This window comes from Leuresthes tenuis, unplaced genomic scaffold (genome assembly GCF_036924035.1).
Source record: "Leuresthes tenuis unplaced genomic scaffold, fLeuTen1.0.hap1 SCAF_13, whole genome shotgun sequence".
In the NCBI taxonomy this organism is placed as follows: Eukaryota; Metazoa; Chordata; class Actinopteri; order Atheriniformes; family Atherinopsidae; genus Leuresthes; species Leuresthes tenuis.
Window position 1 is genome coordinate 585,063 of NW_027325367.1, and position 21,231 is coordinate 606,293.

The 21,231-nt window shown below is 47.1% G+C and overlaps 2 protein-coding genes across 2 annotated transcripts in view; both read left to right on the forward strand.

The window, feature by feature from the left end:
* The first annotated feature begins 124 nt into the window (after positions 1-124).
* LOC140266920 (NLR family CARD domain-containing protein 3-like) lies at positions 125-8,938 on the forward strand. The gene is made up of 10 exons (XM_072362060.1): positions 125-201; positions 1,939-2,041; positions 2,111-2,317; positions 3,822-3,900; positions 4,043-4,265; positions 4,379-6,224; positions 6,308-6,481; positions 6,608-6,781; positions 7,991-8,037; positions 8,128-8,938. The coding sequence occupies exons 2-10, from the start codon at positions 1,953-1,955 to the stop codon at positions 8,661-8,663; spliced, it is 3,375 nt and encodes a 1,124-aa protein (XP_072218161.1). The 5' UTR covers positions 125-201; positions 1,939-1,952; the 3' UTR covers positions 8,664-8,938.
* Positions 8,939-11,876: 2,938 nt separating this feature from the next.
* Positions 11,877-21,231, forward strand: part of LOC140266912 (kinesin-like protein KIF26A) — a 51,439-nt gene continuing 42,084 nt past the window's right edge. Inside the window, exons 1-2 of the mRNA XM_072362045.1 lie at positions 11,877-11,916; positions 13,385-13,642. The gene's annotated coding sequence lies outside the window, so the exon portion shown is untranslated. The remainder of the gene's footprint in view (positions 11,917-13,384; positions 13,643-21,231) is intronic.

The following is a 21,231-nucleotide window of genomic DNA, read 5'->3' on the forward strand; positions in this document are numbered from 1 at the left end:
TGAAATAATCAGAATAAAGAATAAAAATAATCCACTGCTGGTTTTCTTGATTCCCCTTCATGTTAGTTCAGTCCAGTAAATAAACTGATCCAGTCCAAGTTTTCATTCCACAGAGACTCAAGACAAGGAAATACTCCAGCTGACATGAAGAGTTTAAAACCCAAAGATAAGGGAATATAAGCAGAGTGGGGCTGAGCTGTGGTGAGTCTTTTCCTTTCAAATCTCTATCTGGAGTTAAAAATCATTTAAAAAGCACCAGGCGGTGAAGACAGAAACAGAGACAGGATCACCTCAAGATTAAGGAAGTGAAGGAAGTGAAAAGTGCCCCGGTGTGGAGAAAAGATCATACAGACTCTTTAGGTTAGGTACAGAATCAGGCAGGAAGCACGGAGAGCTTTACCTTAGAATAAGAAAACATTCTGTCTGTTTTTTGGATGTGAAACTTGGCCAAAACTATGAGGAAATGAATGGGAAATTCTTGCATTACTGCACAGAACAAAGTTTCCAGAGTAAGGGAAATTGGGGAAGTAATAACTGAAGTAGTTTGTAGGACAGAGCTTTAGATCTTTAGAGCCACGGTCCTGTCAGACACTGTGGAGGTGACCCAAACGTGGCTCCAACAGATCCCAGGAGCCACTGGTGGTTCATCACTTCCACTTTAAGGTGAGGTGCCGCTTCTTTGAGTCTTTCCTCACAGCTGCTCGGTGTATTTTAGGAACAGATCAATTTCCAGGAAACAGTCATGAGGACAGAAAAATCAGTTCAACACGTCATAAGTCTGAAAGACTTCTAAAAATGCTCCTTAGATTGTTGTAAAGATTGTCTAAAAATACATTTATAACTTATGTCTGGGTCTTCTTTTGGAATTAAAATAAAAAAAACTGGGGATTGGGTCTAAAATAGAAGTTGATTGTTTAGAAGAGACTATTGCTGTTGTTAGCTCAGAGAGATCAACTGGACAGAAGCTGTCTAAATACAATTCAGGTTCTAAAGATACTTCTAAAGCTGCTCTACTTGATGATACATCAGTAATAATAATGGGAAGGATTCCATTAATCTTCTCTCTGATAGAAACAATTTTATTGATGAAGAATCTCATGAAATCATCCCTGCTGAGAGTTAAAGGAATACATGGCTCAACAGAGCTCGGACTCTTTGTCAGCCTGGCAGCAGCGCTGAAAAGAAACCTGGGATTATTCTGGCTACAGCGCTGAAGAGAAACCTGGGATTATTCTGGCAGCAGCGCTGAAAAGAAACCTGGGATTATTCTTATTCTCTTCTATCAATAATGAATAATAAGCAGTTCTAGCTTTACGAAGTGCTTTCTTATACGTTATTAAACTATCTTTCCAGACTAATTGAGACTCTTCTAAATTAGAGGAACGCCACTGTCTCTCCAGCTTTCTTCAGTCTGCTTTAAAGCAGCTGTGAATTATACCAAGGAGCCAACCTCTTCTGACTGATTACCTTCCTTTCAGAGGAACCTCTTCACAGATAAAAAGCAGCCGTGGCCACAGCCCAGGTGCCCTTGAGCAAGGCACTGTGACCCATACTCCAGTACCCTGTGATTGGCTGCCCACCGTGGCACATGCACACTCACATGCACACTCACATGCACACTCACATGCGTGTGTGACCAGGTGGTTAAAAGCAGAGGACAAAGTTTGTGTTTGTAGTTATGTGCAATAAATCTGATCTTAACCGAAAACACGTTGATCTGAGGAAGGAAACACATTTAAGGAGGAAAAACATGGAAGTAGAATTAAGTTTAGGATATATTTCAGGGGACCTTCATGACATTTAAATGACTTTGGGTAATTATGGACGAGGAAATCTATTGAAAATAACATTTTCCCCACGTTTAGCTTAATTCTGGACAGTGTTTGAGTGAAAATTCAGTCCTGGTTAATTCTAACTGTGTCCTGTGATGTTCTGAAGCTGTGGACTCTGCTATGGACCAGACTGAGGACAGAGAGGAGCGAGTCCTTCCCTCTAAAACCACTCTGGGTCGGGAACATGAGGTCCAGAACAAAGCCTGGAGGTGAGTGAAGATCTCAGACTGTTCGTGACTCTTTTATATCATTATTCACAGCTCTGTGTTCTGTTCAAGAGCAAAGCAGCAGAGACCAGACTCTCCAGAACCTGGACCTGGACCAGAACCTGGACCTGGATCTGAACCTGAACCAGAACCTGGATCTGAAACTGAACCAGAACCTGGATCTGAACCTGGATCTGAACCCAGCTGTGTGTCTGCCGTTAGTTATTCATCAAAGGCACATCCCATTTTATTTAAAAGCCAAAGTTCTTCTGAAACAGAGTAAGTTTATGTTTGCAAAGTTTTTAGTTTTTGTTGATGAACTTTTTAATTTTCTGTGTTAAATATCATACATAAATATTTTAAATAGGTGCATAATTATTGATTTTAATGGTTAAAAAGAATTTCAGCTCAGATATTATCTAATTATAATATATAAACAGGTAACTGTTGGCCAATTATTGTCCAATAAAATCTAATTAATAAAAGGCAAATTTTAGCTCAGGAAACCAGCAGATTGCACTGCAGATTGCTTCTCTCTGATCCTGAGCTGCATGAGTCGACTGTGGAGAGAAAAAACTCCCTTTTAACAGGAAGAAACCTCCATCAGAACCAGAACCAGGAAGAAACCTCCATCAGAACCAGAACCAGGAAGGGTCCATCTGCCTGGACCAGCTGGGGCTGAGAGGACAGGAAAGAGGGGACAACAAGCAGCGTAACACCAGGCCAGAGACACCTGCTGAGAGAGAGAAACACAAGTTAATGACAGCAATGATGTCATCTGTACATGGAGGGAGGAGAGGTGCATCATGGGAGCTCCCCCAGCAGGCTGGGCCTATAGCAGCAGAACTATGGGATGTTTCAGGCTCACCTGAGCCATCCCTAACTATAAGCTTTATCAGAAAGGAAAGTTTCAGCCTGATCTTAAAGGTAGAGAGGGTGTCAGCTTCCTGAAGCCAAACTGGCAGCTGGTTCCACAGAGAGGGGCCTGATAACTGAAGGCTCTGCCTCCCATTCTGCTTTTAGGGGCCTGATAACTGAAGGCTCTGCCTCCCATTCTGCTTTTAGGGGCCTGATAACTGAAGGCTCTGCCTCCCATTCTGCTTTTAGGGGCCTGATAACTGAAGGCTCTGCCTCCCATTCTACTTTTAGGGGCCTGATAACTGAAGGCTCTGCCTCCCATTCTGCTTTTAGGGGCCTGATAACTGAAGGCTCTGCCTCCCATTCTGCTTTTAGGGGCCTGATAACTGAAGGCTCTGCCTCCCATTCTGCTTTTAGGGGCCTGATAACTGAAGGCTCTGCCTCCCATTCTGCTTTTAGGGGCCTGATAACTGAAGGCTCTGCCTCCCATTCTGCTTTTAGGGGCCTGATAACTGAAGGCTCTGCCTCCCATTCTGCTTTTAGGGGCCTGATAACTGAAGGCTCTGCCTCCCATTCTGCTTTTAGGGGCCTGATAACTGAAGGCTCTGCCTCCCATTCTGCTTTTAGAAACTCTGGGAACCACAAGGAAACCTGCAGCCTGAGAGCAAAGTGCTCTGTTGGGGAAATATCCAACTGTGAGATCTTTAAGATGTGATGGAGCTCGGTCATTAAGACCTTTATATGTGAGGAGAAGAATCTTAAATTCTATTCTGAACTCAGTGGTTAAGGACGGTGAAACCTGGAGGAACATCCTGCTCAATCTGAACCTGAGTGGTGTCATTTTCATTACTGTTACTAGTATACTATCATATATTATTATCATTAGTCTGTCCCTCCCTCCATCTAAAGTTGAGTGTTTCCACAGAGTTATCCAGCAGAGCTCAGAGCTTCTCAGCGGTCAGTCTGTCCAGCAGCATCAAACAGAGCTGGACTCCATAATTAAGGTGAGAACAGCTCCACATTAAACACTTTGGTGCCAGGGACCAGCTGATGAAGGGATGAAGGGGAATCCTTACAGTCACCGAATATTGAAAACTGGATTTTCACATGCAAGAGACCAGTTTTAACTTTGTTCTTCTGTTCCAGCTGCTGCAGGAAAACATCGTCAGTTTTATCTCAAATGAGCTGAAGAGGATCCATAAGGTTCTGAGTTCAGACACCCCAGAACGCTCAGAGAGTCAGAAGGAGGATGAAAAGTTGTTGGATGATGAAGAGCAGAGGAAGACGAGCAGAGAGGCATTCGTGAAGATCGCAGTTGACTTCCTGAGGAGAATGAAGCAGGAGCAGCTGGCCGACCGTCTGCAGAGCAGTGAGAGGATTTAAAAAGATTGCATGTGACAGAAAGAGAAAATGATTAAAACATCTTGGTGAGAAAGTCAGAATCTGTCTGTAAAGAAATGTTTCTGTTGTTTGTTCATTCAGGAACTCCTGGAGCAGGATTTCAACAGATACACAAGTCAAACCTGAAGAAGAAGTTCCAGTGTGTGTTCGAGGGGATTTCCAAAGCAGGAAACCCAACCCTTCTGAATCAGATCTACACAGAGCTCTACGTCACAGAGGGAGGGACTGGAGAGGTCAATGAGGAACATGAGGTCAGACAGATTGAAGCAGCATCCAGGAAAGCAGGCAGAGCAGAAACATCCATCAGACAAGAAGACATCTTTAAACTCCCACCTGGAAGAGATGAACCAATCAGAGCAGTGATGACAAAGGGAGTGGCTGGCATTGGGAAAACAGTCTTAACTCAGAAGTTCACTCTGGACTGGGCTGAAGGCAAAGCCAACCAGGACATCCAGCTCCTGTTTCCATTCACTTTCAGAGAGCTGAATGTGCTGAAAGAGAAAAAGTTCAGCTTGGTGGAGCTTGTTCATCACTTCTTTACTGAAACCAAAGCAGCAGGAATCTGCAGCTTTGAAGAGTTCCAGGTTGTGTTCATCTTTGACGGTCTGGATGAGTGTCGACTTCCTCTGGACTTCCACAGCAAGGAGCCCCTGACTGATGCTACAGAGTCCACCTCAGTGGATGTGCTGCTGACAAACCTCATCAGGGGGAACCTGCTTCCCTCTGCTCGCCTCTGGATAACCACACGGCCTGCAGCAGCCAATCAGATCCCTCCTGGCTGTGTTGGCATGGTGACAGAGGTCAGAGGGTTCACTGACCCACAGAAGGAGGAGTACTTCAGGAAGAGATTCAGAGATAAGAAGCAGGCCAGCAGCATCATCTCCCACATCCAGACATCACGAAGCCTCCACATCATGTGCCACATCCCAGTCTTCTGCTGGATCACTGCTACAGTTCTGGAGGATGTGTTGGAAACCAGAGAGGGAGGAGAGCTGCCCAAGACCCTGACTGAGATGTACATCCACTTCCTGGTGGTCCAGGCCAAAGTGAAGAAGGTCAAGTATGATGGAGGAGCTGAGACAGATCCACACTGGAGTCCAGACAGCAGGAAGATGATTGAGTCTCTGGGAAAACTGGCTTTTGAGCAGCTGCAGAAAGGAAACCTGATCTTCTATGAATCAGACCTGACAGAGAGTGGCATCGATATCTCAGCAGCCTCAGTGTACTCAGGAGTGTTCACACAGATCTTTAAAGAGGAGAGAGGGCTGTACCAGGAGAAGGTGTTCTGCTTCATCCATCTGAGTGTTCAGGAGTTTCTGGCTGCTCTTCATGTCCATCTGACCTTCATCAGCTCTGGAGTTAATCTGATGGAAGAACAAAAAACATGCCGGTTGCAGAAAGACAAGCCCAAACTAACAAATCTCCACCAGAGTGCTGTGGACCAGGCCTTAAAGAGTCCAAATGGACACCTGGACCTGTTCCTCCGCTTCCTCCTGGGTCTTTCCCTGCAGACCAATCAGAGGCTCCTACGAGGCCTGCTGACACAAACAGGAAGTAGATCACAAACAGGAAGTAGATCACAAACAGGAAGTAGCTCACAGACAGGAAGTAGCTCACAGACCAATCAGGAAACAGTTGATTACATCAAGGAGAAGATCAGTGAGGACCTGTCTGCAGAGAGAAGCATCAACCTGTTCCACTGTCTGAATGAACTGAATGATCGTTCTCTGGTGGAGGAGATCCAACAGGCCCTGAGATCAGGAAGTCTCTCCACAGATAAACTGTCTCCTGCTCAGTGGGCAGCTCTGGCCTTCATCTTACTGTCATCAGGAAAAGATCTGGATGTGTTCGACCTGAAGAAATACTCTGCTTCAGAGGAGGCTCTTCTGAGGCTGCTGCCAGTGGTCAAAGCCTCCAACAAAGCTCTGTAGGTGGATTTGTGACACAAATAGATTTTTTTTATGACCAAATGGAACATTTTACTTGTATTCATTGTAAGTTTGTACTTAGGTTGAGCTGCTGTAACCTCTCAGAGAGAAGCTGTGCAGCTCTGTCCTCGGCTCTCAGCTCCCAGTCCTGCAGTCTGACAGAACTGGACCTGAGCAACAACAACCTGCAGGATTCAGGGGTGAAGCAGCTGTCTGCTGGACTGAGGAGTCCAAACTGTAAACTGGAAGCTCTCAGGTAGGCAGTCAGTCTTTCTTTCACTGATGCGACAGTAAATTAATCTCTGAATTAAAATAATACAAGAAAGAAAATCTGTATAATTTGTTTTGTTGTGATCTTTTGTCCTTTTTTCCTTCACTGAAGTCTGTCAGGTTGTCTGATAACAGATGGAGGATTTACTTCTCTGGCCTCAGCTCTTAGCTCCAAGTCCTCCCATCTGAAAGAGCTCGATCTGAGCTACAATCATCCAGGAGACTCGGGGGAGAAACTCCTGTCAGCTGGACTGGAGGATCCACTCTGTAGACTGGATATTCTCAGGTACCGACTTCAGTTTGTAACAGGTTTTCTACTCAAAAATCACACTCACAATCTAATATAACTTTACAACCAGTGTAAGTTCTTAAAGATTAGCACCAGGTCAACTGCTCTTAGCTCAGAATAGTACAGTCCAGGGAAGGGAAACTGGGAAACTCAGTGCCTCGTGGCTGAGCCTTGGTAGACTCAGACCAAAGAAGCAACAGATGCCGCCTTCACTTTGGCAGTTCCCAACACTTCGAAGGTAATAACATTATTTCTTGGTTTGCTGGTTATTATCGAAGCTTTGTGAACGAGTAACTCTGCCATCATCCTTCATAATCTAACATCTGGGCACCCATCAACATAGAAACACTGAAATCCAGATCCTTGTGCTTGTTAATCCCCAAAAGTTGCATCTCTTGTATACAAATGCCAGTCCCACTAGTCTGGGTACCACACTTAATAATGAATGGGAGGTCTCTCTTGTGATGAATCCTGTTATCCAGCTTACTGTGACTCAACTCATTTAGTGACTATCACCATCATTTTAACCCCTCTGACGTTGATTCACGGATAGTAAAAGAACTACAAATATGACATTGTGGGCATTGACAAAATAAGAACCTACTCATACCATTGAGTGTTTTCCCCTTTGGATTTTCTTGGGAAAGGAATGGAGCAGGGAAACATGTTGGAAAGACTTGATGAAGCCACTAACTGTTGCTTTTCTTATGAACTAATGTTTGGACACCAGCTGACTTGGTCTTTGGGATTTCCATCACAGATACCCAACAGGTATCAGACAAATGACCCGATTTTACCAGACTTTAGAGCAGCAGCAGTCATACAGATCAGCTGACTGTGAGGCAGAGGAAAAGTCATTGGAAGCAGCCATAGTTACAGATGTGCTGCCTCCTTCCTTTGTGCAGATTTTCTTATTCATATTCCGATATTTATCAAAACTTTGGACCAGCTTTCAACTTTGGAAACGTTTGGCTGGTTGGGATCTGGTCACAGATTAAAGTGTTCTGGGCTTGAGTCCCTTCTGCCAAGGTGCTGCTCGTTTGATTCCTAGGATTCATAAACCAGACCAAAATAGCACTTTTAATGAGTTTTTAATCCTACACAACTAGAGGATAAGAAGGTTTCTATGAATGAAGGTCTTTTCCTCACAGAACAAAGTGAAACCGTCACAGACCGCTGCTCAGTTTCTTCTGTTTCTTCCTGCAGGATGGACCATGGTGGACAGCAGAGGATGAAACCTGGTCTGAAGAAGTGTGAGTTGGACTAAATGAAAGTGTTTAACTTTAGTGAGTTTATCCACATCATAATACTGGACTTCAGACGCCGTGTTTTCTCTCCATCAGATTTCTGTGAACTTGAAGTGGACACAAACTCGGTGAATCCCAACATTAAACTGTCCGACAGCAGCAGGAAGGTGACGCTGGTGGAGGAGGACATGCTGTACCCTGATCACCCCGACAGATTCGACCACTGCTGGCAGCTGCTGTGCAGAAACGCTCTGACGGGTCGCTGTTACTGGGAGGTGGAGTGGAGGGGATGGCTGGATGTGTCAGTGAGTTACAGAGGAATCCGAAGGAGAGGAGTCAGCGATGACTGCAGGTTCGGATGGAACGACCAGTCCTGGAGTCTGAACTGTTCTGATGATGGTTTCTATGTTTGGCACAATAACATCAGAACATCCATCTGCTCCTCCTGCTCCTCCTCCGGTACAGCAGCCGTGTATCTGGACCGTCCTGCAGGCACTCTGACCTTCTACAGAGTCTCCTCCGACTCTCTGATCCACCTCCACACCTTCAGCACCACATTCACCGAAGAACCTCTGCATCCTGGGTTCAGATTTAGGTCCCCTGCTTCCTCGGTGTCGCTGTGTTCTCAGTAGGAAGGAAGGAGGTTCTCCAGGAGTAAAAACTCAATCAGGAGTCATATTTTACACTTGAATCACTCATTTAAATTCAGTGTCAACATGTGTAACGTTCACAGTCGGAAGATCATCTCCAAAACACGTAAAATAGACTAATGTGTCCGATAAGTGCTTCTTTCTAACTCCTCATATTTATGTTGCAAGTTTCTAGATCTGTATTTATCTGTAAAACTGTACTAAAGCAGAGCAAAGAAAACCCAGCGTGAGAATATGTACGTTAAATTAAACGAGTGTAAAGTGGAAGATACGGAGCCCATATCAGGACAGATTATAAAGGAATGAAAATCCATGTAATGTTCTACAGAGTTTTTGTCATGATTTAGCTTTGATTCACGTCATTTCCTGTTTTATTTTGAAATATTAACTTCCTCTCGTCTCGGGACCTTTTCCCTGATTCCAAAGTGTTTCCACCTGTTGGATCCTCATGTGCTCAAATAGTCTCCATCCTCTCCTCCATCTGCTGAGACCAAATGAAGCTTTTCTTAAGAATCACTTGAGCCAGTTGTTTGGAAAACGGGTTTAACTAACTAACCTTCACCCATTACTGGAAGCTTCAGTTACAGTGACCTCTGGTGGCGAACTGCCAGTACAAGCTTTTAATTAAATATCCTGCATGCACTGATTATTATGTTCTATTGACAAATTAATATCAATGAGAGGATTGTGTTATTGAGGAGATTGATGGGAAATATGGGTTTAGGTGGTAAACTTAGGGGTGATTATGTGGGACACTCAAAGACTTTATTCAGATACATTATTTTTTCAACAGTTTTTGGACAGTTTGTTTCTTTTTCTGCTCACAATTTCTCCACCTTTTTAAAACACCTGCTCACAAGGAACCGATGAAGCAGGCGAGCTTAAAAATAGTTTCCCAGTTTAAAGAGGTGAGGATAGACATGTAACTTTACTTTTCCTACGGTACTTATTACATCATTAAACAGCCATATCATCCCTTTTAATATAATGGTTATGAGTCAGCTGCATATTTAAAGAGTCTTACATTAGAATCTGTATCTCTACTTGACATTTGGAACACTTCCTGTGTCTGAGCTGTGCTGTAATCAGCAGGCGAAGCAGGACTCCAAACCGGGTCTCTGGTTCCGTTACAGCAGAGCTCTCTGGCTATCTGCCACATTTCCAACCATGTAGATTCAGATTCTGTAAGACTGAGATGCTCTAAGTTCGTAGTGCGAGCTGAGCTCATATCCCCGCCCGAGAACTGCTCCGTTGCCTGGACGCAGAAGCAAAGTATCGGCGCCGGTTTCATGTTTCAGAACCAGCTTTCTTACTGCTGGACTTGTTGTAATTATGACCTTATTGCCCCCAGCCTTCAGTTTTCTTTGAGTCCAAGGCAAATAAAAGACTTGAGAGGCCGTTACTCGCATTCACCGAGTCCAGATCTAAGCACACGGTTCTGGTTATTAGTCCACCGGGGTCTGAACCGAGGCTGATGGAGCCTATTCAATTCAATTCAATTCAGTTTTATTTATAAAGCGCCAGATTACAACAAAAGTCATCTCAAGGCACTTAAATAATAAAGTCCAATTCAAGCCAATTGGAATTCAATTCATTGTAATCATAATCCAATTAATTCATATGGAGCCAATTCAAAAATAATATCCGAGCTAAGGAAACCAACAGATTGGACCGGAACTTGTCTTCAGTCCAATCTCCCGTCCTGAGCCTGTGGCGACTGTGGAAAGGAACGACTCCCTTTAACAGGAAGAAACCTCTGGCAGAACCAGAACCAGGAAGGAACCTCTGGCAGAACCAGAACCAGGAAGAAACCTCTGGCAGAACCAGAACCAGGAAGAAACCTCTGGCAGAACCAGAACCAGGAAGAAACCTCTGGCAGAACCAGGAGGAAACCTCTGGCAGAACCAGAACCAGGAAGAAACCTCTGGCAGAACCAGAACCAGGAAGAAACCTCTGGCAGAACCAGGAGGAAACCTCTGGCAGAACCAGAACCAGGAAGAAACCTCTGGCAGAACCAGAACCAGGAAGAAACCTCTGGCAGAACCAGGAAGAAACCTCTGGCAGAACCAGAACCAGGAAGAAACCTCTGGCAGAACCAGGAAGAAACCTCTGGCAGAACCAGAACCAGGAAGAAACCTCTGGCAGAACCAGGAGGAAACCTCTGGCAGAACCAGAACCAGGAAGAAACCTCTGGCAGAACCAGAACCAGGAAGAAACCTCTGGCAGAACCAGAACCAGGAAGGAATCTCTGGCAGAACCAGGAAGAAACCTCTGGCAGAACCAGAACCAGGAAGAAACCTCTGGCAGAACCAGGAAGAAACCTCTGGCAGAACCAGAACCAGGAAGGGTCCATCCGCCTCGACCAGCTGGGGTTTGAGAAGACAGAAAAGAGGGAAAAGAGGGGGAAAAACACCATAACACCATTCAAAGGATACCTGCTGGAACAGGGAAACACAAGTTAATAACCACAATAATGTCACATGGACATAAAATCATTTGAGAATGGAGCCAGCTGATGGAGCCTAATATCTGGGACAGCGAAGCCTCCCTGCTCTACGGCCATTTTTAGTGGTGGTTTCTTTCTGTTCCACATGAATGAGCCGATTCAGCCATTTCTAATTGTCTCATTATTAAATAAAAATATGGACCTTTTGAAAGTCTTTTGGGAAACTTTGGTGAAGTTATTCAGAAACTCGACTGAAGCTCGTGTGCTGTCCTGCAGTTACAGCTCTCTCTCTGTGGAACTCTGTGGAACCCAGTAAAGAATTTAACTTTAACTGGTCTTCGGGCAGGTGGCCCTCTCTCCAGAACCCTTTGCATGTGACAGCTGCCTGTCGCCCCTTCTGTCCCCGACCAAACAGGTGGGGGTTGGACTTAAATCCACAGCATCACGGTTTATCAGGTCCTCAGCTTCTCTGATATGAACTCGTTTGCTTCTGTTCAGCTGAGTCTGTCTCGCTGCCTCTATGCTGCCGTTGTGTAAGTCGCTGTCAGATCAGTGGACCTCAGCCTCCCCTCTGAAGTCTGAGTTCACGCTTCAGCGGCATCCTCTCCTCCCACAGTCCTCTCACAGGCTCGCCTTTACTCCACTGAGAGCAGAGATTCCATCAGAGGCTGAAGAAAGCGTGGAGTCAGTTTATCACAGAGTCAGAGCTGCAGCAGCTTATCGGCAGGCATGTACTCGCAGTACAGGAAAACAGCTGCAGGACGCAGGCCGGACTACAGGAGGTTCACAGTGAGTATCACTCCCTATGATCAGGAGGAATGATCAGATCTTTAACCCAATCAGCTCCAGCAGAACCTCTGTGAAGGCCAGAGGCTCCGGCAGCTGCCCACAGGGAAGTGCAGCTCTTCTTTTTGGTATTTCACTGCTTTTTAGCTGAGTTTGCTTCTTTTTTAGTGAATTGGAAGTTCTTTTCTTTTAAAGCTCTTCCATCAGTTCAGGAAGCTCAATGATAGAAACTAAAGAAACAGCAACAGCATTAAATCATTCATCAGGCAGCAAACAAACACACCGATAAACTGGCTGATAGGTGTGAGCCAATCAGATGCAGCCAGAGGTTTTCAGCAGCTGGACGTCTGTAAACAGGGCGCCGGTTCATGCTTCTGCTGGTGGGCGCATGACTCCATCCCAGGAGTTCCTGAAGATGAGCGTGGCCTGCACCAGGAGCTGGGTGGCATGTTGGGTTTGGTTCAAGGTGTAACCGGTACCGGCAGGTTCAGATCTCTCTTTCTCTGATAGTACCCTGCGTTGTGTTTTAAGAATGGTTGGATTTCACCGTTTATTCTCTATATTATAATACTGACGTCCATCAGGTGATCAGCTGATGACGTAACCACGGCAACCACGCCAGCATTAAGGAGGAGACGCCCAGGAGCCGACACAACTTCCAATATTACAATAATAAAAGCAAGTGGAATAATATAATTATTATAATAATATTATAATATTATAATATTATTATATTATAATAATATTATAATATAATAATATAATAATATTATAATATTACCCGTTACAGAGGCAACATGATCTTTAAAGGTTAGTCGTCAATCATCACCAGGTTTCTAACCACCTTTGATGGAGCAAGAGTTAGGGATTCAGTTTGGATGCAGATGCTGAGGTGCACGGTTGGTTTGGGAAGACGGTTTTAGTCTGTAAAAAACGAGCAGATTGGTAGCAGGGGGGGGGGGCAAAGCTTTTTTTGCCTTGAATTTAGTTAAAACTGCAGGATCTCAGTCATCCGGGTCAGGATAATCTCAACAGTTTCATGCAGGTCAGCTGGACTTCTTCTTCTTCTTGGTTCTTGGTCAGCTGGACTTCTTCTTCTTCTTGGTTCTTGGTCAGCTGGACTTCTTCTTCTTGGTTCTTGGTCAGCTGGACTTCTTCTTCTTCTTCTTGGTTCTTGGTCAGCTGGACTTCTTCTTCTTGGTTCTTGGTCAGCTGGACTTCTTCTTCTTAGTTCTTGGTCAGCTGGACTTCTTCTTCTTCTTGGTTCTTTCTTTATCTGAAGGTTTGGACGGAGAAGACGGATGGTTCCAGAGAGGAGGCAAAGAAGCATCTTTGTTGAACTGTAAAAACCATCTCCTAACATTTAAATCGCGTGTATTCATGTTGTCAGATGAGTTTTTACTGAGAGCAGAAACTTTCAGGGAGCTGCAGAGGATGAAGGAAGTGTTTGAATTCCTCTGTGTGGCTGCAGGTGGTGGAGGGGGAGACCTGTCTCCCTCTGGGCTCCACGTGCCGCAGGAAGCGCCTTCGTTCTGCAGGAGAGGAGGAGCACGAGGAGAGGAAGAGCTCCGCGTGCCGGCCGAACCCCGAAGGCTCGCTGTCGGCCAGCGAACTGAGCCACTACGGCAAGCCGGAGGAGGAGCTGCGGAGGCTGTGTCAGCGCTGCCACATCGTGACGTCACAGCTGAACAGACAAGCCGCCGCTCTGACTGACAGCGCGGCTCTGAAGGTCAGGAATAACACGCACTGTTTTCTGCTCAAAAACAAAGTGTCCAAACCCACAAACACATTCCAGTAGAATGAGATGTTTCTGTGAAGGAGCAGCAGCTCCTGCAGCTCCTGCAGCTCCTGCAGCTCCTGCAGCTCCTGCAGCTCCTGCTGCTCCTGCTGCTCCTGCTGCTCCTGCAGCAGCTCCTGCAGCTCCTGCAGCTCCTGCAGCTCCTGCAGCTCCTGCAGCTCCTGCAGCTCCTGCAGCAGCTCCTGCAGCTCCTGCAGCTCCTGCAGCTCCTGCAGCTCCTGCAGCAGCTCCTGCAGCTCCTGCAGCTCCTGCAGCTCCTGCAGCTCCTGCAGCTCCTGCAGCTCCTGCTGCTCCTGCAGCTCCTGCAGCTCCAGCAGCTCCTGCAGCTCCTGCTGCTCCTGCTGCTCCTGCTGCTCCTGCTGCTCCTGCAGCTCCTGCAGCTCCTGCAGCTCCTGCTGCTCCTGCAGCTCCTGCAGCTCCTGCTGCTCCTGCTGCTCCTGCAGCAGCTCCTGCAGCTCCTGCAGCTCCTGCAGCTCCTGCAGCTCCTGCAGCAGCTCCTGCAGCTCCTGCAGCTCCTGCAGCTCCTGCAGCTCCTGCAGCAGCTCCTGCAGCTCCTGCAGCTCCTGCAGCAGCTCCTGCAGCTCCTGCAGCTCCTGCAGCTCCTGCAGCTCCTGCAGCTCCTGCAGCTCCTGCAGCTCCTGCTGCTCCTGCAGCTCCTGCAGCTCCAGCAGCTCCTGCAGCTCCTGCTGCTCCTGCTGCTCCTGCTGCTCCTGCTGCTCCTGCAGCTCCTGCAGCTCCTGCTGCTCCTGCTGCTCCTGCTGCTCCTGCAGCTCCTGCTGCTCCTGCTGCTCCTGCTGCTCCTGCAGCTCCTGCAGCTCCTGCAGCTCCTGCAGCTCCTGCAGCTCCTGCAGCTCCTGCTGCTCCTGCAGCTCCTGCAGCTCCTGCAGCTCCAGCAGCTCCTGCAGCTCCTGCAGCTCCTGCTGCTCCTGCTGCTCCTGCAGCTCCTGCAGCTCCTGCAGCTCCTGCAGCTCCTGCTGCTCCTGCTGCTCCTGCTGCTCCTGCAGCTCCTGCTGCTCCTGCTGCTCCTGCTGCTCCTGCAGCTCCTGCAGCTCCTGCTGCTCCTGCTGCTCCTGCTGCTCCTGCAGCTCCTGCTGCTCCTGCTGCTCCTGCTGCTCCTGCTGCTCCTGCAGCTCCTGCAGCTCCTGCAGCTCCTGCAGCTCCTGCTGCTCCTGCAGCTCCTGCAGCTCCTGCAGCTGCAGCAGCTCCTGCAGCTCCTGCAGCTCCTGCTGCTCCTGCTGCTCCTGCAGCTCCTGCTGCTCCTGCAGCTCCTGCAGCTCCTGCAGCTCCTGCAGCTCCAGCAGCTCCTGCAGCTCCTGCAGCTCTGAGGTGTGTTTTTCGGCTGTTCGGCTCTGGTTGGAGAACACTTCCGGTCTGACTCCAGCTGATGGAGGCAGTGCCTCCAGGGTGGAGCAGCTGCAGCTTCATGCTTCCTCTCTGTGAGCTCAGGTGTGTTTGAGCTGAACGGACCGGCTGCAGGTTCGGATGGGCTGCTGCTCTGTGGTGTTCCTCCTCCTTCGTGCGTCCTCAGGGTCGCTGAAGCGCGAGGACCTCGGTGCGTTTGAGGCTGAGCTGCTCTGTCAGCTTATTGGACCGAAGCGCCCCGCCTCTGCTGGGCCGAGAGCTTCACTGTGATCCGATCTGTCACATAAGCGCCTGGCTCTCCTTACATGTCTCACCCCTCGCTCTCCTTACATGTCTCACCCCTCGCTCTCCGTATCTGTCTCACCCCTCGCTCTCCTTACATGTCTCACCCCTCGCTCTCCTGATCTGTCTCACCCCTCGCTCTCCTGATCTGTCTCACCCCTCGCTCTCCTTACATGTCTCACCCCTCGCTCTCCTGATCTGTCTCACCCCTCGCTCTCCTGATCTGTCTCACCCCTCGCTCTCCTTACCTGTCTCACCCCTCGCTCTCCTTACCTGTCTCACCCCTCGCTCTCCTGATCTGTCTCACCCCTCGCTCTCCTGATCTGTCTCATCCCTCGCTCTCCTTACATGTCTCACCCCTCGCTCTCCTGATCTGTCTCACCCCTCGCTCTCCTGATCTGTCTCACCCCTCGCTCTCCTTACCTGTCTCACCCCTCGCTCTCCTTACCTGTCTCACCCCTCGCTCTCCTGATCTGTCTCACCCCTCGCTCTCCTTACCTGTCTCACCCCTCGCTCTCCTTACCTGTCTCACCCCTCGCTCTCCTTACCTGTCTCACCCCTCGCTCTCCTTACCTGTCTCACCCCTCGCTCTCCTTACCTGTCTCACCCCTCGCTCTCCTTACCTGTCTCACGCCTCGCTCTCCTTACCTGTCTCACGCCTCGCTCTCCTTACATGTCTCACCCCTCGCTCTCCTTACCTGTCTCACCCCTGTTTCCTCTCCTTCCTCCTGGTTAAGCTGGACCAGCGGTTCGTGTCACCAGGTGTGTTTCCATCATAATGTTCAGATGTTCGGGAGTTAATTATAATAAATGTACAGTGGAACTATTCCAGTTGATGAGAACCACATCGCACTGCCAACCCGGAGCCCTTGTGTTTTGTGCTCTCCGCTGCTGTAAGAAGCAAAGGGGGTTAACCCTGGACCCTTGGGCCCCAGGAGGCCCCTGTGCTGCGGTCCGGCAGCCGGACAGGAACCCGGTTAACAGAATTAATCAGATCAAGGCATTAAAGCATTGTTCATAATCAAACTGTTTAGTACCAAAGGAGACATTTATTTTGTATTTTTCAGTTTTATTTTGTATTTTTTCTGTTTTATTTTGTATTATTTTCTTTTTTTTTTTTTATTCTTTTCTGGTTTATTTTGTAGTTTTTGGTATTTTTTCTGGTTTATTTTGTAGTTTCTTTCTGGTTTATTTTATATATTTTCTTTTGTATTATTTTGTACTTTTTTTCTGGTTAATTTGGTATTTTTTCTGCTTTATTTTCCATTTGCTTTCTGGTTTATTAGCCCATATTAGCCCAAAACTCTCCTTTGGGATGAAGAGACGCAGGTAGAAAGCAAAAGTAGAGAGTTTGTGAGTGTCGGAGACACTTCATCAACCATCTGGCTGTGGTTCAGATTTCCAAAGAAAGGGAGCAACATCACAAATATATATAATATAATATGTTTCATGTGCAACAATAAGAAGAATTCCTCAAACTCCTTCAAATGAACCAAACATGAGGAAAATTACCATAAACACAGACGTGTTCCCACTGATGTGACAGTCATGGACCTCTGAATCTGAAGAAAGTGCATTTTACTTGGGTCTGAAACATCTTTTCCAAAGATTCTGGTTAAATTTTGCTTTATTTTGTTGCTTTGAGCTGTTTTTGATAAAAGTCTCAGAGAATTCGGCCTGAGATGGAGGAACTATTGAAATAAGTTGTATTTTCATACACTAACAGACAGTGTTTGAATCCCGCTGCTGTCATTTAGCAGCATCGTGTTTGACATGAACACAGAGATGAGATTTCGAGCCCAGAAATATCCGGATGCTTGTTTTGGCCCATGTCGCCCAGCCGGTTTGGACTTTAGTTCGGGTTCAACGACAGAATTATCCCGTTTACATCTCCAGAACCTGAACAAACAGGTTGATCGAACCTCATACAGAAGCCTGGATGTGAGTCGGACAGAACATCGTTTGAGTTTCCTGCTGCTGATTGATTCAAAGCTAAAAGATATCATTGCATGGATGCTCTCCTCAGTGAGCTCAGCCTCCTGCCAGCTCACATCACCTTCAACATGGCCTCCAGTCCAGTCCTCGCCACGCTAACGAGCATCAGAGCTCGGTTAGAAGCAGCGAGCAGCTCCAAGCCCAGAGGGCTCAAACGGTGGAGTTAGAGAACTGCGAGGGTCCGACTCAGCAGAGGAAGGAGAGTTATTAGATATTAAAGCAGCAAAAAAGAAGTTTGATTCTATTTAAAAATCAGCTGTTTGGATGTCATATTTAACTCCGCCCACAACCCGACAAACAGAGTGAGCCGGTATAGAAAATGGATGGATGGATGGATGGATGATGGATGATGGATGATGGATGGATGGATGGATGGATGGATGGATGGATGATGGATGGATGGATGATGGATGATGGATGGATGGATGGATGGATGGATGGATGATGGATGATGGATGGATGGATGATGGATGGATGGATGGATGGATGGATGGATGATGGATGATGGATGATGGATGGATGGATGGATGGATGGATGGATGGATGATGGATGATGGATGATGGATGGATGGATGGATGGATGGATGATGGATGGATGGATGATGGATGATGGATGGATGGATGGATGGATGGATGGATGATGGATGATGGATGGATGGATGATGGATGGATGGATGGATGATGGATGGATGGATGGATGGATGGATGATGGATGGATGGATGGATGGATGGATGGATGGATGGATGGATGATGGATGATGGATGATGGATGGATGGATGGATGGATGGATGGATGGATGGATGATGGATGATGGATGATGGATGGATGGATGGATGGATGGATGGATGGATGATGGATGGATGGATGATGGATGATGGATGGATGGATGGATGGATGGATGGATGATGGATGATGGATGGATGGATGATGGATGGATGGATGGATGATGGATGGATGGATGGATGGATGGATGATGGATGGATGGATGGATGGATGGATGATGGATGATGGATGGATGGATGGATGGATGGATTTTGGATGATGGATGATGGATGATGGATGATGGATGGATGGATGGATGGATGGATGATGGATGATGGATGATGGATGGATGGATGATGGATGGATGGATGGATGGATGATGGATGGATGGATGGATGGATGGATGATGGATGATGGATGGATGGATGGATTTTGGATGATGGATGATGGATGATGGATGATGGATGGATGGATGGATGGATGGATGGATGGATGATGGATGGATGGATGGATGGATGGATGGATGGATGATGGATGGATGGATGGATGGATGATGGATGATGGATGGATGGATGGATGGATGGATGATGGATGATGGATGATGGATGGATGGATGGATGATGGATGGATGGATGGATGGATGATGGATGGATGGATGGATGGATGATGGATGATGGATGATGGATGATGGATGGATGGATGGATGGATGGATGATGGATGGATGGATGATGGATGGATGGATGATGGATGGATGGATGATGGATGGATTGATGGATGGATGGATGATGGATGGATGGATGGATGGATGATGGATGGATGGATGATGGATGGATGGATGGATGGATGGATGATGGATGGATGGTCATCATGGGTCCGAGGCTATTTATTATAATGAAAGGCTTTTATAGTGAAATCCTGATCTGAGCACCCAGAGCAGATCTGCAGGAACCTTTTAAATGTGAGTTGAGACTCGGCTCTTCAGTCCAAACATGACTCACTAAAGATGGGGAAACATCAGTCTGAAGCATCAGGAAGAAGGAACAAACAAAGAGAATATGCTGTTCAGCATCCAGACCAGCAGGATGAAGGAGGAAGCAGCAGCGGTGTCCAACTCATCGCTCACAGGATCTCACGGGATCTCACAGGATCTCACAGGATCTCACAGGGTGTTACAGGATCTCACAGGATCTCACAGAGATCTTACAGGATCTTACAGGATCTCACAGGGATCTTACAGGATCTTACAGGATCTCACAGAGATCTTACAGGATCTCACAGGGATCTCACAGGATCTCACAGGGTGTTACAGGATCTCACAGGGATCTTACAGGGATCTTACAGGATCTCACAGGATCTCACAGAGATCTTACAGGATCTTACAGGATCTCACAGGGATCTTACAGGATCTTACAGGATCTCACAGAGATCTTACAGGATCTTACAGGATCTCACAGGGATCTTACAGGATCTCACAGGGATCTCATAGGATCTCACAGGATCTCACAGGGATCTTACAGGATCTCACAGAGATCTTTCAGGATCTTACAGGATCTCACAGGGATCTTACAGGATCTCACAGGATCTCAAAGGGATCTCACAGGGATCTTACAGGATCTCACAGGGATCTTACAGGATCTTACAGGATCTCACAGGGATCTTACAGGATCTTACAGGGATCCTACAGGATCTTACAGGATCTCACAGGGATCTCACAGGATCTCACAGAGATCTTACAGGATCTCACAGGATCTCACAGGGATCTTACAGGATCTCACAGGGATCTTACAGGATCTCACAGAGATCTTACAGGATCTTACAGGATCTTACAGGATCTCACAGGATCTCAAAGGGATCTCACAGGGATCTTACAGGATCTCACAGAGATCTTACAGGATCTTACAGGATCTCACAGGGATCTTACAGGATCTCACAGAGATCTTACAGGATCTCACAGGGATCTTACAGGATCTCACAGGATCTCACAGGGATCTTACAGGATCTTACAGGATCTCACAGGGATCTCACAGGGATCTCACGGGATCTCACAGGGATCTCACAGAGCTCTTATAGGATCTCACAGGGATCTTACAGGGATCTCACAGGGATCTTACAGGATCTCACAGGGATCTCACGGGATCTCACAGGGATCTCACGGGATCTCACAGGGATCTTACCGGGATCTTACAGGATCTCACAGGGATCTTACAGGATCTTACAGGGATCTTACAGGATCTTACAGGGATCTCACAGGATCTTACAGGATCTCACAGGGATCTTACGGGATCTTACAGGGATCTCACAGGGATCTTACAGGATCTCACAGGGATCTTACAGGATCTTACAGGGATCTGACGGGATCCTTCAGGATCTCACAGGATCTCACAGGATCTCACAGGGATCTCACAGGGATCTTACAGGATCTTACAGGGATCTCACAGGGATCTTACAGGATCTCACAGGATCTTACAGGATCTCACAGGGATCTCACAGGGATCTTACAGGATCTTACAGGGATCTTACAGGGATCTCACATGATCTTACAGGGATCTCACGGGATCTCACAGGGATCTTACAGGATCTCACAGAGATTTTACAGGATCTTACAGGGATCTTACAGGGATCTCACAGGATCTTACAGGATCTCACAGGGATCTTACGGGATCTCACAGGGATCTCACAGGGATCTTACAGGATCTTACATGATCTCACAGGATCTCACAGGGATCTTACAGGATCTTACAGGGATCTTACGGGATCTTACAGGATCTCACAGGATCTCACGGGATCCTTCAGGATCTCACAGGATCTTACAGGATCTCACAGGGATCTTACAGGATTTAACAGGGATCTCACGGGATCCTTCAGGATCTCACAGGGATCTTACAGGGATCTGACAGGATCTCACAGGGATCTCACATGGATCTTATAGGATCTCACAGGGATCTTACAGGATCTCACAGGGATCTTACAGGATCTCACAGGATCTTTGCTGCTACCTTCCTGTGGAGGTTTCACCTGCTGGAAGATAAACATGTGAAAATGAAGACATTTTAAGTAGTTTTGAGAAAAACCTTCAGTTTCATTACTAAGTCGTAGAATATCAGACATCTGTGTAAG

Coding starts and splice junctions, on each gene's coding strand:
- LOC140266920 (XM_072362060.1), top strand. CDS start 1,953: ATGGACCAGACTGAGGACAGAGAGGAGCGAGTCCTTCCCTCTAAAACC. Junction 4,266..4,378: donor GGCCGACCGTCTGCAGAGCA/GTGAGAGGATTT, acceptor TTGTTCATTCAG/GAACTCCTGGAGCAGGATTT. Junction 8,038..8,127: donor GAAACCTGGTCTGAAGAAGT/GTGAGTTGGACT, acceptor TCTCTCCATCAG/ATTTCTGTGAACTTGAAGTG.